General features: G+C 42.3%; 1 protein-coding gene across 5 annotated transcripts; it reads right to left on the bottom strand.

The window, feature by feature from the left end:
- Positions 1-3,387: 3,387 nt before the first annotated feature.
- CNBP (CCHC-type zinc finger nucleic acid binding protein) lies at positions 3,388-6,235 on the bottom strand. Of its 5 annotated transcripts, none has more exons than XM_010172481.1 (4): positions 6,110-6,235; positions 5,742-5,837; positions 5,364-5,562; positions 3,388-4,451 (listed from the first exon to the last, which is right to left on the bottom strand). In XM_010172481.1, exons 1-4 carry the CDS (start codon positions 6,210-6,212, stop codon positions 4,334-4,336), a joined length of 516 nt encoding a protein of 171 aa, XP_010170783.1. In that variant the 5' UTR covers positions 6,213-6,235; the 3' UTR covers positions 3,388-4,333. The 5 variants fall into 5 exon arrangements, with proteins under 5 accessions (XP_010170783.1, XP_010170784.1, XP_010170780.1 ...); XM_010172482.1 differs by having other exon boundaries at positions 3,462-4,451; positions 5,742-5,834; XM_010172478.1 differs by having other exon boundaries at positions 3,462-4,451; positions 5,742-5,852; positions 6,107-6,212.
- Positions 6,236-11,978: the final 5,743 nt, after the last annotated feature.

Below are 11,978 nucleotides of genomic sequence, written 5' to 3'. Positions count from 1 at the left end.
GCAGCCCTGGAAACCTCAGAAATACTCATGTACCCCCAGCAGCTGGTGTGCGAAACTTTAACTGCCCAGCTACGGCATGTGGCATTGCTCAGTACCGTGTTAGCCTCACCTAAAACAGCGCCTGTTTTTCCTCACTAATAATGTGAAACCTCTGCGTATTTCTCTCAACCCCAGTACCTCTGCGCAGTGCTCTATTCCAACATTTCTCCTTGCACTTGAAGGAACATCCATCCAGCCATTCCGGAAAATAAACCCAATGCTCATCTCCTGCAGCGGTACTGCAGCAACTGCTAGTTCACAAATTTATTTTTTCTTTAAAAAAGGCAGTAAACAATACTTTTGTATTCATCCATACACTGAAGTTTCTCCACTAACGAATGGAAACACACTTTTTTGCAGGCATTTCATACACCACCTTCAAAACTTCCCGCATCAGAACAGCGTTAAGAGCTGTGGACTCAGAACCGCCGGCACACAGACCAGACTCCTCTGCGTTCCCCACCGCAGCCCCCTGCCTTGGGTGGGAGCATCCATACAGATCATCGGAAAGCTACGGAACGTGCCTTGCTCCCTCTGAACACCAACCCATCCATCCTCCTGCTGGCCAGACTTCCACAGCCACCTCTGTTTTATCATGCACAGACCAGGCATCCCAGTGTCGGTGGAGCAATTACATCAACACTTCACAGTTGGTCTAAAAACCAAACTGGGAAGACTGGTTTTCAGTGAGAATTTATTCAGTGACTCTCAGTAATTTTAATAAAACTTCCCTTTCCAGCAAATGCTGGCCCTTCAGAGAGCCCCGTTTGTAGAAAATCATCTCTTACACACGTATCTCTTGACTTCCTGATCAATATAATCCACCCATCTATGAAAACCACTACAGTGGAGTTTGTCAGGGGATTGATCTTCAAAACAAATGAGAAGGTGCTTCAGTACTAGTGAAAAAGATTAACATGGAAGAACTGAAGCATTAGGTGTGATTTTTCCAAGTCCCCACAATTTATGGAATCACCATTTGCTTGGCCATCTTGGTAACTCTGAAACAACTGAGGCCTGAAGTAGCAGCATCCGTACTCTAAACTGTCCTCTAGGTGACTAGAAAGGGATTACCTCAGTTGGAATCATTTTCTCCTTTTCTGAAACTGTTTATCGGTATGTATTACTCAGCTTTCGTCCTGGTTTGTATTACTCAGCTTTCAAATCCTGTTTTGTTAAAAAAAAATAATCTCAGGACAATACTACTGCTCAGACACACCAAAATTATTCAGTAATAATAAAGCAGTTCTACAGGAACAGGAAAGCAGACTGTAGACGTCACCAGCACTGCAGGTCTTCAACACAGTTGTTTTGGGGTTTTTTTTGCTACACGTTAAGTCCCAAAGACTTTCAGGTCTTTGTAATCACAGAGCTTCAAGCTTTATTGCTGTAAATCTTAGATTTATCTAAGCAAAGATTCAGTTAATTGATACTAACCTGGCCCAAGGCTGCACAGGAATGCGCTGATGAGGCTCTCAAAAACCCACTCATTTCCAGTGTGGATCTACAAGGGTTTTGGCAACCATGTTTAAGACTCAAAAGTGCAGTCATGCTCCAATAACACCTATTTAAAAACAAAAAACAGAAGCACAAAACCCCACTAAACACATCCCCCCACACACTCGAGAACCCCACACAACTCAGGCATGAACCTCTTCCCCAGCCCTCAGTTCCGCAGGAGCCAACTTGCTCTGTCCTTCGGCAAACAGGCAGGACAAAAGGCAGCCCGCCCAAGAATCCCAGCCCACAGCAGTCACCCACCATCTCCTTTTGGTTTTACACTTTGTAGCACCTGCCTACTACATGCGTGTGTCACACTGACCAGGCACAAGCAAATACCTGGGATTTCTTTCTGCTTAGGCAAAGCGGTACACGTTTTTTTTTAGTGCTTCAAACAGACTTCTTCCAACAGCCCGTTTCCTTCCATCTCTACAGCAACACCAACTCAACCTTTCTAAAACCAGCTCGGGCTGGCTGCTGGCAGCCAAGTCAGCTGGGCTCCAGCCACCTCGTACTTAGTAGTGTCACTAAGAATCAGAATTCTTTTTCTCCTTGAACTGTGGCTTGATGTTTTCTACAGGCTCTAAACACCAAACCCAGGTTGAAAGCTCTAGTTCTTTATAACTCTTTCTATGGCAGCCCACTGCGAAACAGCAACAACCTGATCCGAGTTGACCTGGTATGACACAGCAGGTACAAACCATCACAATTTCCTTTGACACACACATTTTAGCTATCAGATTTCCTGAAACAACCCAAAGACTATCAGGCACTATGACTGTTTTTACAGTTTCAAAGACTCCCAGGCAAGACTGCTCACTGGGATCCTCTCGTTATTCTGCTGAGTTCTTACTACTCTTAAGTCTCACCTATGTGCTACAGTCTGCTGAAAGCCACAGATTTAAGTTGTTCCTGGAAGACAATCACCTTCAGGGGCACCACCACACAACTGCATCACATTTAACAGCCCTGCTTCCAAAATAACCGAAAACCTTAACATGGTAACTGGTTAATTCTGAACACAGATCTAGAAGACAGGTAACGGTGACAATCGAGTTTCACTCTAGCACAGCTGTGGAGTGTTAGAAGTCTATAGAGATCCACACACAGCCACTCCAACATCACAGGCCGTTTTTTCACTGCACACATAGCCTACAAAAACCACCCTGATGCTTGAAAGTAAGGAAAGCCTTTAGTTTGTGTGTAAATATGTGAACACAGACCGACTACAGTGCACTACCCCGACCCTAACTGAGCAGATCCTGTCTGATCTGCAAGAGCTCCTGAGGACAGCCCAAAGCTCGAGGTACTCCAGCTGAAGCTGTTGTTAGTTGCCCTGAAGGCCAGATGTTAAAGTTGTGCCTTCTACAGTTGTGCCCCATGGTGAAGCACTGATCAGTCAACAACTCTTGCCCCAGTTTTCTTCCACATCAAGATGACTTTATTCCCTTCTTGAGTGGACATGCAAGATTGCCTCTGCTCCCTTTCCACCTGTTTCACTTCGTAACTGCTTATAACCCTTAGTCAATCAACACAGGAGAACGAGGAATGGGAAGTGCCTGTATGTTTTAAATTGAAGTGTAAAGCCACCTGTGAAGGCTGAAGTACTACTAGCAGGCCATTAAACTACTCCAGATTTGGAACTTTTGTGCCTTCAATGATTTTTGAGGAAATGCTTTACCTGCATCAGCACAGATGGACCAAGCCCACTCTGAGACCACCCAATCCATTCACAGACACTCATCACCTGGAAGAAGGGCTGCACACTTGATGGATTTACGGTTTGACACTACCGGATGGAAACTCAACATAAGACAGCACAAAAGAAAAGTCCAAACTGAACTTTTTACACCTCCACATACCCCTTTTTAATATGTTATTTTGCACTGTGTACATGAAAACCAAAAATAAACAAAAGGAACTTTAGCCAAACTCCCCTTCCTCCTCCAGCTTTATTGATAGTTTAAAATTACATTTTCTATGTTCTAGGACTTCAATTGCTTTTACCATCTTACTTTAAAAACTGATTACAAGCAAATGAAACTCAGTTGTCTAAGTGATATAGTATACAAAAATAACATCTTGATTTCTGTGAAAATGCATTTATTTGCAACTCCTGAATAGCTCCAAATTGTATATGCTATGAGCACTGATGTCTGGGTTCCAGATTTACTTTGAAATATTTATTCAAAAGCTTCCCATTACGTTCTGTATCTCCAACATGAACATTCATTGACTGAATTACTGTTACTTTTAAGTTTATTCCTCATTTCTCTCTTTCTCTCATGGCCATTAACAGGCATGTGCATCTTGTTTGTTTACTCCCACTCAGCTATATGCTCTAGGTAGGGCCTGATACAGATATTACTTGGTGTTAACAGCTACTGAGGTCAGACAATCCAAGGCCATTGTAATAAAATTAAAGTTATGAGGAAGTTTAGACACTTCCAGAATTTCTTTCCTCCTGCATAGGATCACTTCCATGTAACCCAGAGAGGGTTTGCTGGTCTGACTCAACTCTTCCCAACTCATCAATCCCTATTCACCAGTGGCACGGAAAGGGGGTTCTTTAACAAAGCATTATACATAACACCTCTACCAAACTAAACATAAACATTTTTGTAGTTAAATGCAGAAAGTTGATTTTTCCACCCCTTTCCTCCTTTTACACGGCAAGTAAAGCTCACTGGCCTGGGAGTAGCCTCTATCTGCCAACCTTTGGCCAGTGAAGAGGATTCAGAGAAAAATAATACAACCATCAATCAGAAAAAGGAGGGGCGACAAAGGAAAATAATTAGGCTGTAGCTTCAATTGTGCATTCCCGTGCAAGGTGCCCTGACTCGCCACAGCGATAGCAGTTGACTTCACTGGTCTTGCTGCAGTTGATGGCTACGTGGCCAGTTTCACCACACCTGGAAAAAAACAAATTATTTTATCAAAACCATCCAGAACCATTACTCAGAAAAGCAATCCTATTCTGTCATGTTATCTACCTGAACTTCATGCAACACTAGTTCCACATTCAAGACTTCTGCTGCACTGTTCCAGAATTCTTTGACACAAGGAAAGTTTGTCTTCGCCAGAGCCAGAAACAGTTCCCCAGCTGATCAACTGACACTCATCATCATGTATGTGGAAACCACTGTACACCACAGAGAAGCTCTGGTGGTTTTTTTTACTCTGTGTCAGGTCTTGCCTGCTCCAATGCTTCTGCCTACAGCTTAGGTGTAGGCAGTGTACCATATTCTCTCTCCTTCCTCCACAGGAGGGAATCTTGGAGGGAGTGAAGGACACTCCACTCAGGAACACACTGTTTCTGGTACAGGACTGCATTCGAAAGCCAGACAGCATTTTGAAGCTGGCTTTTCCAACTGATTTAAGCTCCACTTCTATGTGTGGCTCCTGTAACCAAAACATCTGAAGCACATTTTCCTGCTGGGGCTGGCTGTGTCAGTCAGATGACTTTTACAGCTGGAGTTTATTAGTTTTAGCTTAAGACACAGGGTACCCAACTCTAGTTTAAGCCTGTACTATAGGCAAGCACTTCCTGTTACCTTCTGCAAAAAGATACCACCCTTTCTCCTATACAGCTGAAGTGATTTAACCTCTACATGGCCAGAACAGTGCAGATATGTACATCATTGAAGCTATCACTTGCCTCTGCTAACAGGTGTTTAGGTCTTAGTTTTGACCAACAGTAGATCACTGGTTAAAGAAACAAGCTACCTGGTCAAAGTTCAAGATCATTTCCTAACCAAAATTAGATACAGAATGCATCTGTCACTTAAAAGCCCATTTTGCAGTCCTCTCTCATCAGTTCTTACCTATAGCATTTCACTTTGGTGCAGTCTTTTTGAATGTGTCCAAACTCTCCACAAGAATAGCACTTCTGCTCATCTGCATGGTCACAGTCACGAGCCAGGTGGCCGGGTTTGCCACAGTTGTAGCAGCACTGCTCTCTCTCCCGCTTCGGCTCCTTGCAGTCCTTCGCAATGTGGCCACCTCTACCGCAGTTATAGCAGGCTTCCACAATAAGAAAAACATACCAAACAAGACTATAAAACCTTGGTAGAGTGAGATGTAGCGTGCTTCTAACGAAGGAATTATTACCATGGAATTATGATCAGTGTACTGTACCCTTCTCTTCAACCACAGACCTCTGTCCAAGTGATTGAAGAGATAGAATATTTAGTGATACTTACCATCCTCCTGAAGATCACAGTCCTTGGCAAGATGGCCAGACTCACCACAGCGGTAACAGATGTCCGGGAGAGATGAAGACATGAACTGGAAGCCTGCTTGAAATGGGCAACAGGAGAAAAAAAGGTTTAAGGATTACGTTCAGAATATTCTGAAGAGTTAATGAAGGACACTGCCAGCTGAACTGACAAGTTCACTTCACTCTCAAGAGGCCCCTGGCAAAATTCTTATGCAGAAGTAAGAACTGGAAAAATTTATTATCAATTTGTGTCCTAACTTCAGACTAAAAAAAGCCAGTTTCAGACATGATTCAGAACAGTCAGCCACAGATCTTACTGTACAAATTCTAAAAAGCACAGTGATCAATCACCTCTGCCACGGCTTCTCATCCCACGACCACGGCCAATTCCAGTAGGGCACTCCCGAGCCCAGTGGCCAGTACGTCCACACTTGAAGCACTCGTTGCTGCTCATGGCTGCAGATCACCTACCTGAGGGAGAAAGACATTTTTAGAACACCACCATCCCTTCCCCCAACCAAAGACTGCATTAGAAGAAGATACTGAGGTTTCCCACCTTTGCCTCCAGGCAAAGGCAATGAGCACCAGGCAGGACTTCGGGCTCCCTCAGCACTTTTTTTGTACAATATCTGATCACGACTACTAGAACCACTACAGGAGACAAAAGCTTGTCTCTGTTTTGCTTGGAGTAAGGCAGCTTTGAACAGCCCAAGAAACCGTGTACTACATAACTTTTCCCCTAATTAGTTTTTGCAAACAGTCTTTGCTTTAAAGACCTCACAAAATGCTTAGAAGTGGGAGAAAAAAAGCAGTAGACCCTTTTAACTATTGTCTTACTGTTCTCTTTCAGTAATATACCTTCTTTCTTACTCCTCTGAGTTGAACTCAAAAGCCAGCTACTTATCTCTACAAATTATTTCTTCCTGACAGTTGTTACACTTTCTCTTTACGTTCCTGACTGGCAGCTATGATGTTTATTTACAAATCTAACTTCATTCTAGAAGCTAATTTTCAGAGTAGGCAGTATTGACCCTGAAGCCTGAAAGAGCACATTAGCTTAACATTTGAAATTTTAAACTTTTATAACCTAAACAGTAATTAAACTCTGAGAAACAAGAATTACAACTTCAATATATTAACCTATAGCTCAGGATGAATAGTTCACTCCCAGGTTTACAGGAAAGAAAATGTTTAAGACATATGGCTTCCCTAAAAGACACCAGACACTTGCCAGACATCTAGAAGGCTAACTTGGAAAGCATCCTCAGAATGCTAGAGAAACATCAGATAGGTATGTCTGTCCCAGAGAGTGGAAACCGCTTCTTTTGCCCATATTGGGGAAAGGAGGTACGTGTTTCATCGAGCAGGGAAGTCAGCCTGCTACAGGCCACTGGAGCAGTGGTTAGGATGGGGCAGGTTAAACAGACTGTGGTCAAAGCACCACAACTCCCCTGAACTGTAAAACAGTTACGCAAGACTTCTAGAACTAGAAATAAAAGAACAAGGAAGTTCAACATTTAAATTGGGAGTCATTTTCAAAGTGTGCTTGCAAACAAGTTTAAAGTACACTAGTTAAAAACGTGCATGTCAAGCTTTGTTTCAATGAAATCTCCTTAAGTTTAATTACTTCACCTGCTCTCTCCCAATTCATTATTCTTAGCCCAACAGCAGCAGAATCATTATCTAGTAGGTTTGGTCAGTTTACCTGATCCTCCATCAGGATAACCCTCCTGTAACCCTACAATTCATTAACGTTATAGAGTGCTTCTCTCCCCCCAAAACCATCCAGCATCCCAGATCACCATTTGGTTGTGATTTGAGTTGTGTCTTGAAGAAAACCACTACAGAAGCATTAAGAACAACCCATGACCTCAAAAAGGAACCAGAATTAGCATCCTGACATTTAGCTCTTAAATGGAAAGTGTGTATCTAAATATGATTTTTTATTCAGAGTTATTTTTAAAGTACTCCAGTGTTGAACAAGTTTGCTGCAGCTTTTTAGCCACTCCTCCCTCGAAACAGTTCCTTCCTCTCCAATCATTTTCAGCATGGAAGTGACTGACCATCCATCCTTCCAACCATAGAAGCAGCCTAAGAATCTAAAGTACAACAGATATAAACTTTAGCATGCTACTCCTGTAATCCTACATCTGCCTTCCAGCTGGACCAGATGATGGCATTTGCTCTTAAAAAAATGAAGTTCTGTAATGCAAGGTTGCAAGAAAATCTTAAATGGATGTTGACAAGAATAAAACAACAGGTTGTCTGAGCACTGAAGAGATATATTTGGATTTTACACATAACCCAGTCTTCTCTGCTTCATCTCAGCGTTCAAGATTTCAAACTATCTTATGAGGACACCCAAGGGTGAAGAGCTGTCTACAATGGTGGCAGCAGCTGGCACTCAGTGTGCTATTGTTTGTGCCTGTTTTCATAGCAACCATATTGACACTGCAGAACAGGAAAAACACACACAAAGCCAACTGCAGGAGCTGGGCCCAGGCACAAGAGTTGATGCTGCTTTTAATTTCAAGAGGGAAAAGGGTCTCTGAATTATATACCAAGATAAATTCTTCACTCAACTTGAAACTCTCTTTAAAAAACAGTATTCACATTAAAACATTACAGAACAGCAGTGTAAGACCTGTTTAAAAGAGCAAAACAGTATGGCAACAGCTGTGACAGAGCTAACTGCAATACCTCTTACAAACACTGCCAGCTACCAGACTTTTTTCCAAACCATGAACTTGAGAGTACAGCGTGAAGTGACAGGATTGAACACTGACAGCAGGTACCCATATGAAGAACCTACCACAACCAGGTAACACATGGTAAGAGACAAACATTTAATAGGTAGCTAGACCTGCTTCAGACACACAGTGGAAAAGTTTTTATACTAAGACTGATCTGCCAGCCTGTATCCAGTCTTGTCAATCCCCCAGTCAGGATCTGCATGATGGACAAAAGCTCACTACTCACTGTCCCAAAGGAATCTGAAAAAGAGAAGTTTTGCACCTGATTCAAAGTTGCTTCCTTTTTAACTGCTCCCTCAAGAGGAAAATATTAAGTTTCTTTTCCTCTGGTGTACAGCAAACTGGCAAAGTAAGATTACACAAACTGAGGAAGAAATCTAAAGTTAAGCAACTGCACAACTATCCTTCAAGACTATTTGAGAAATTAATTTAAAAGCCCTTCTCTTCAGAGGCCCCTTTTTCCCCTGAACTCAGAGATATTTGGAAGTTACAGTTGCCACAGCAATAGGATTACAAGGCATGCTGCTCCATCTTCAGATACCTCGAGTACATGAAAGGACCAAACAGTTTGACTGGAATTGCTCTTCACCAGTATTTTAATGTTGAACTTGTGCATTCTTCCTGTAAAGGATCTGAAACTGAACACAAGTTCACCAGCAAGAGGTGGATGAAGCTGACACTGGTTTTACTTGCCCCACATCCTAAGAAGCCTTACACAGGACCAAACTCCCCACTGTTACAAACAGTTTTAAAAACCAGTACAAGGATTTTGTTTTCAGATAAAGCCCAGAGCCACCCTTAAGGAGTAATATCCAGAAAAGGCTGGTTCAGGAGACCAGTCCTTAAATGGAGAGTCTCCAAGCAGTCCGGACACCATTACATTTTTCAGTTACAAGAGCAAAAAAATGAGTACAGTAAAAACTACCCAAGTTCAAACTATCCTCTGTTAGTCAATACTCCTCCATTTTGTCATCACAGGCAAGGTTCCAGCAGTTCCTTTTATCTATCAAGGCCACCTTAAGTAAGCCTTCTGCAAGAAAACTACTTGTTTAAGTCTTCTTGGAAAGTTTTCACTCAGTCCCATCTATCATGTTTTCCACAGCTCAAGTTTGTTATACTTTCTCCTTTTACATCTCAAAACTAGATGTTAATTTCACAAGGACAGGAAAAATAATAATAGAAAACAAATTAAAACTACAGCCTCATCTCACACTTCTGAACCAGGTCAAATTCTGCAAGTCATACTAAGCCACTGCCTCACAGACCAGATTCCAAAACTTGTGAAGAAAGACAGGACTAGTTGCCTCCAACCTTAGCTTTCCATTAAAGAGAGCAGGCAGGCATTTACCTGAACTTCCACAGAGCTCCATAACTGCAGTCTGAAAATGAAATAAATCACTTTGCCCTTACTCAGCAAAACATTATTTAGACTTTGCCCTCTATGATCACCCTACTGCTAAAGATCATGGGCAAGTGAGAAGTGCCACTACTGTAGTTTCCTAGCTCAGATTTGAAGCTTTTTAGTTTAGCACTAAACTTCGAAGTGACAGAGTTTCTTTGTGATTCTTCCAGTGACAAGACAGACTTTGAATTTTCTTGTATCAAACTCTGAAGTGGAAGAACACATCTTTCTGTGGCTATACTGCTAATATCTATTTAAAACTTAAAATGGGAGAGGTGCTATTCATCTCCAGTCTTCACACACAAGATTCAAAAATATCCAAGTCTCCTTTCGTAGCCCATCTAGACCTGATGATGAACCGCTAAGCTCCACTGTAATGCTCCTTATTTTATGGCTTTTAGTCCAGATGCTCTCTGAGGAAGAGGTTTGTTTTAACAAAAGTAAAACTCACTTGGGCTTCTCGTAGAAAGGAAGCTGAACTTCACCTCTAAGATTACTTAAAATTCTTAAATTCAACAGCCCAATATAACAGTAGCAACTACCTTCACTTACCAGGTGCTTCTTTTGATCTACAAGCATCACTTACATTCAATATTAGTAATAATTAAACCAAAGGACAGACTAGATAAAAACCAGTGCTAAAGCCAACATACGCAAGAGCTCTTTGGCAAGTCAGCTGTATCCAAGAGGCAGATGTTGAGACATCAGCAGTTCCTCTCCAGGCTGTTGGTGACTGACCCACAGTACCACACCTGAATTTTACAAGCCAGCCCAGAGCCACCCTGACATGGTGAAATCCCTGTCACAGGAGCACAGTTCTGCTCTCCTACAGGCCAAAGAAGTGGAAAGGACCGAAACAGAAGTGCTAGCATTTAGTTTCAGAAGAGAAATCAAAATATTAATCATTTGAAGAGAAATGCTATGTGTGAGATTTCACCAAGGAGCGTGTTTTGGGAATTCCTGAACACAGGACATGTCACCAAAGCTATTCAGTATTCAGCTGGCTGAATTTCCACATTTGTAATTTGAAAATGTGCTACAGAAGAGTTAGATACTCCTGTCTAGAGCACCTAGAAAAGATAAAAAATTAAGTATTCTAACCACCAGGTAAACAATACCCCAATTCTGAAAGCCAGTAGTTTGAAATTGCTAGAAAACCTGTAGAAGTGGAAATCCAAGCCCCACTCCATTTGGGTCCTCTCAATAAATTCCACAGCCAAGCTGATCCAAGAATGCTGAACATTAACTAAAACTCAAGCACTTGGAACCCTACTCGGGGGCCAGAAGCCAGGTCAAAAAGATACCACGACCTCAACTAGTATTACTGGATAGCTCTGTTGACACACATCAGGAGGAGAGCAAAAGTTCATCAAAAAGGGACTCTGTAGCACTTTCTGCCTATCCACAATAGTTATTATAAATTGTGTGAAACTACAGATTATCTACCAAACACCCACACTCTACCATCTTTCCCTCTTTTTTTATAGCTTGCTGTACAAAATTTTAACCTTGAAGAGAAAGAAACATCATCAACATGCAAACTTTTAAACGAGAAATTCAGTCCAGACATTAACAAAGTCAGTTTAAAGAAACAACCCACAGCAGGCAAAGCCTGTAACTCCAAAGGTTGTTGCATAGCCCTGGTGAGCTCATGTAACCTCCTCACTGTGAAGACAGATGCAGGATTGGTTCTGTAGGCAAGTTTGCATTGAGGAAGATAACAAGGACGAGGTAACCCTAATGCTGCGTGGCAGTGGGATCTTTTTAAGTGCTGAAGAGAAAATAAAATCCACTGTGAAGTTCAGTAATTGCTCATGACAATTCGGGTACTAACTGAGTAACAGCGGTTACTTGAGAACTCCGTCTGATGGGAACTTAAATAAAAGGCTGCGATCTGCAGATGTCAGCGGCTGTTTTTCCTATCCATTTATAGGTCACATTTGGATTTGGAGCGGGCCACCATCCGTGCCTGTGGTCGGAGACAAATAGCTGCAACACCTCGACCCTGCGGCCTCCGCGGAGCCTCACACGTGGGGAGCCACGTGGTGCGGCCCGGCCCGGGCCC

This window comes from Antrostomus carolinensis, unplaced genomic scaffold, assembly GCF_000700745.2.
Source record: "Antrostomus carolinensis isolate BGI_N321 unplaced genomic scaffold, ASM70074v2 scaffold2737, whole genome shotgun sequence".
In the NCBI taxonomy this organism is placed as follows: Eukaryota; Metazoa; Chordata; class Aves; order Caprimulgiformes; family Caprimulgidae; genus Antrostomus; species Antrostomus carolinensis.
This window is presented reverse-complemented; position numbering and strand designations above follow the sequence as displayed.

What these genes read in the sequence shown, in the direction of transcription:
- CNBP (XM_010172477.1), bottom strand. Translation starts at nt 6,212, where the DNA reads ATGAGCAGCAACGAGTGCTTCAAGTGTGGACGTACTGGCCACTGGGCT. An exon ending in GAGAAGCCGTGGCAGAGGTG is followed by an intron (nt 5,853 to 6,106) that starts ATTGATCACTGT and finishes TTTTTTTCTCCT; the next exon opens with GTTGCCCATTTCAAGCAGGC. An exon ending in ACCAAAGTGAAATGCTATAG is followed by an intron (nt 4,452 to 5,363) that starts GTAAGAACTGAT and finishes GTTTTTTTCCAG; the next exon opens with GTGTGGTGAAACTGGCCACG.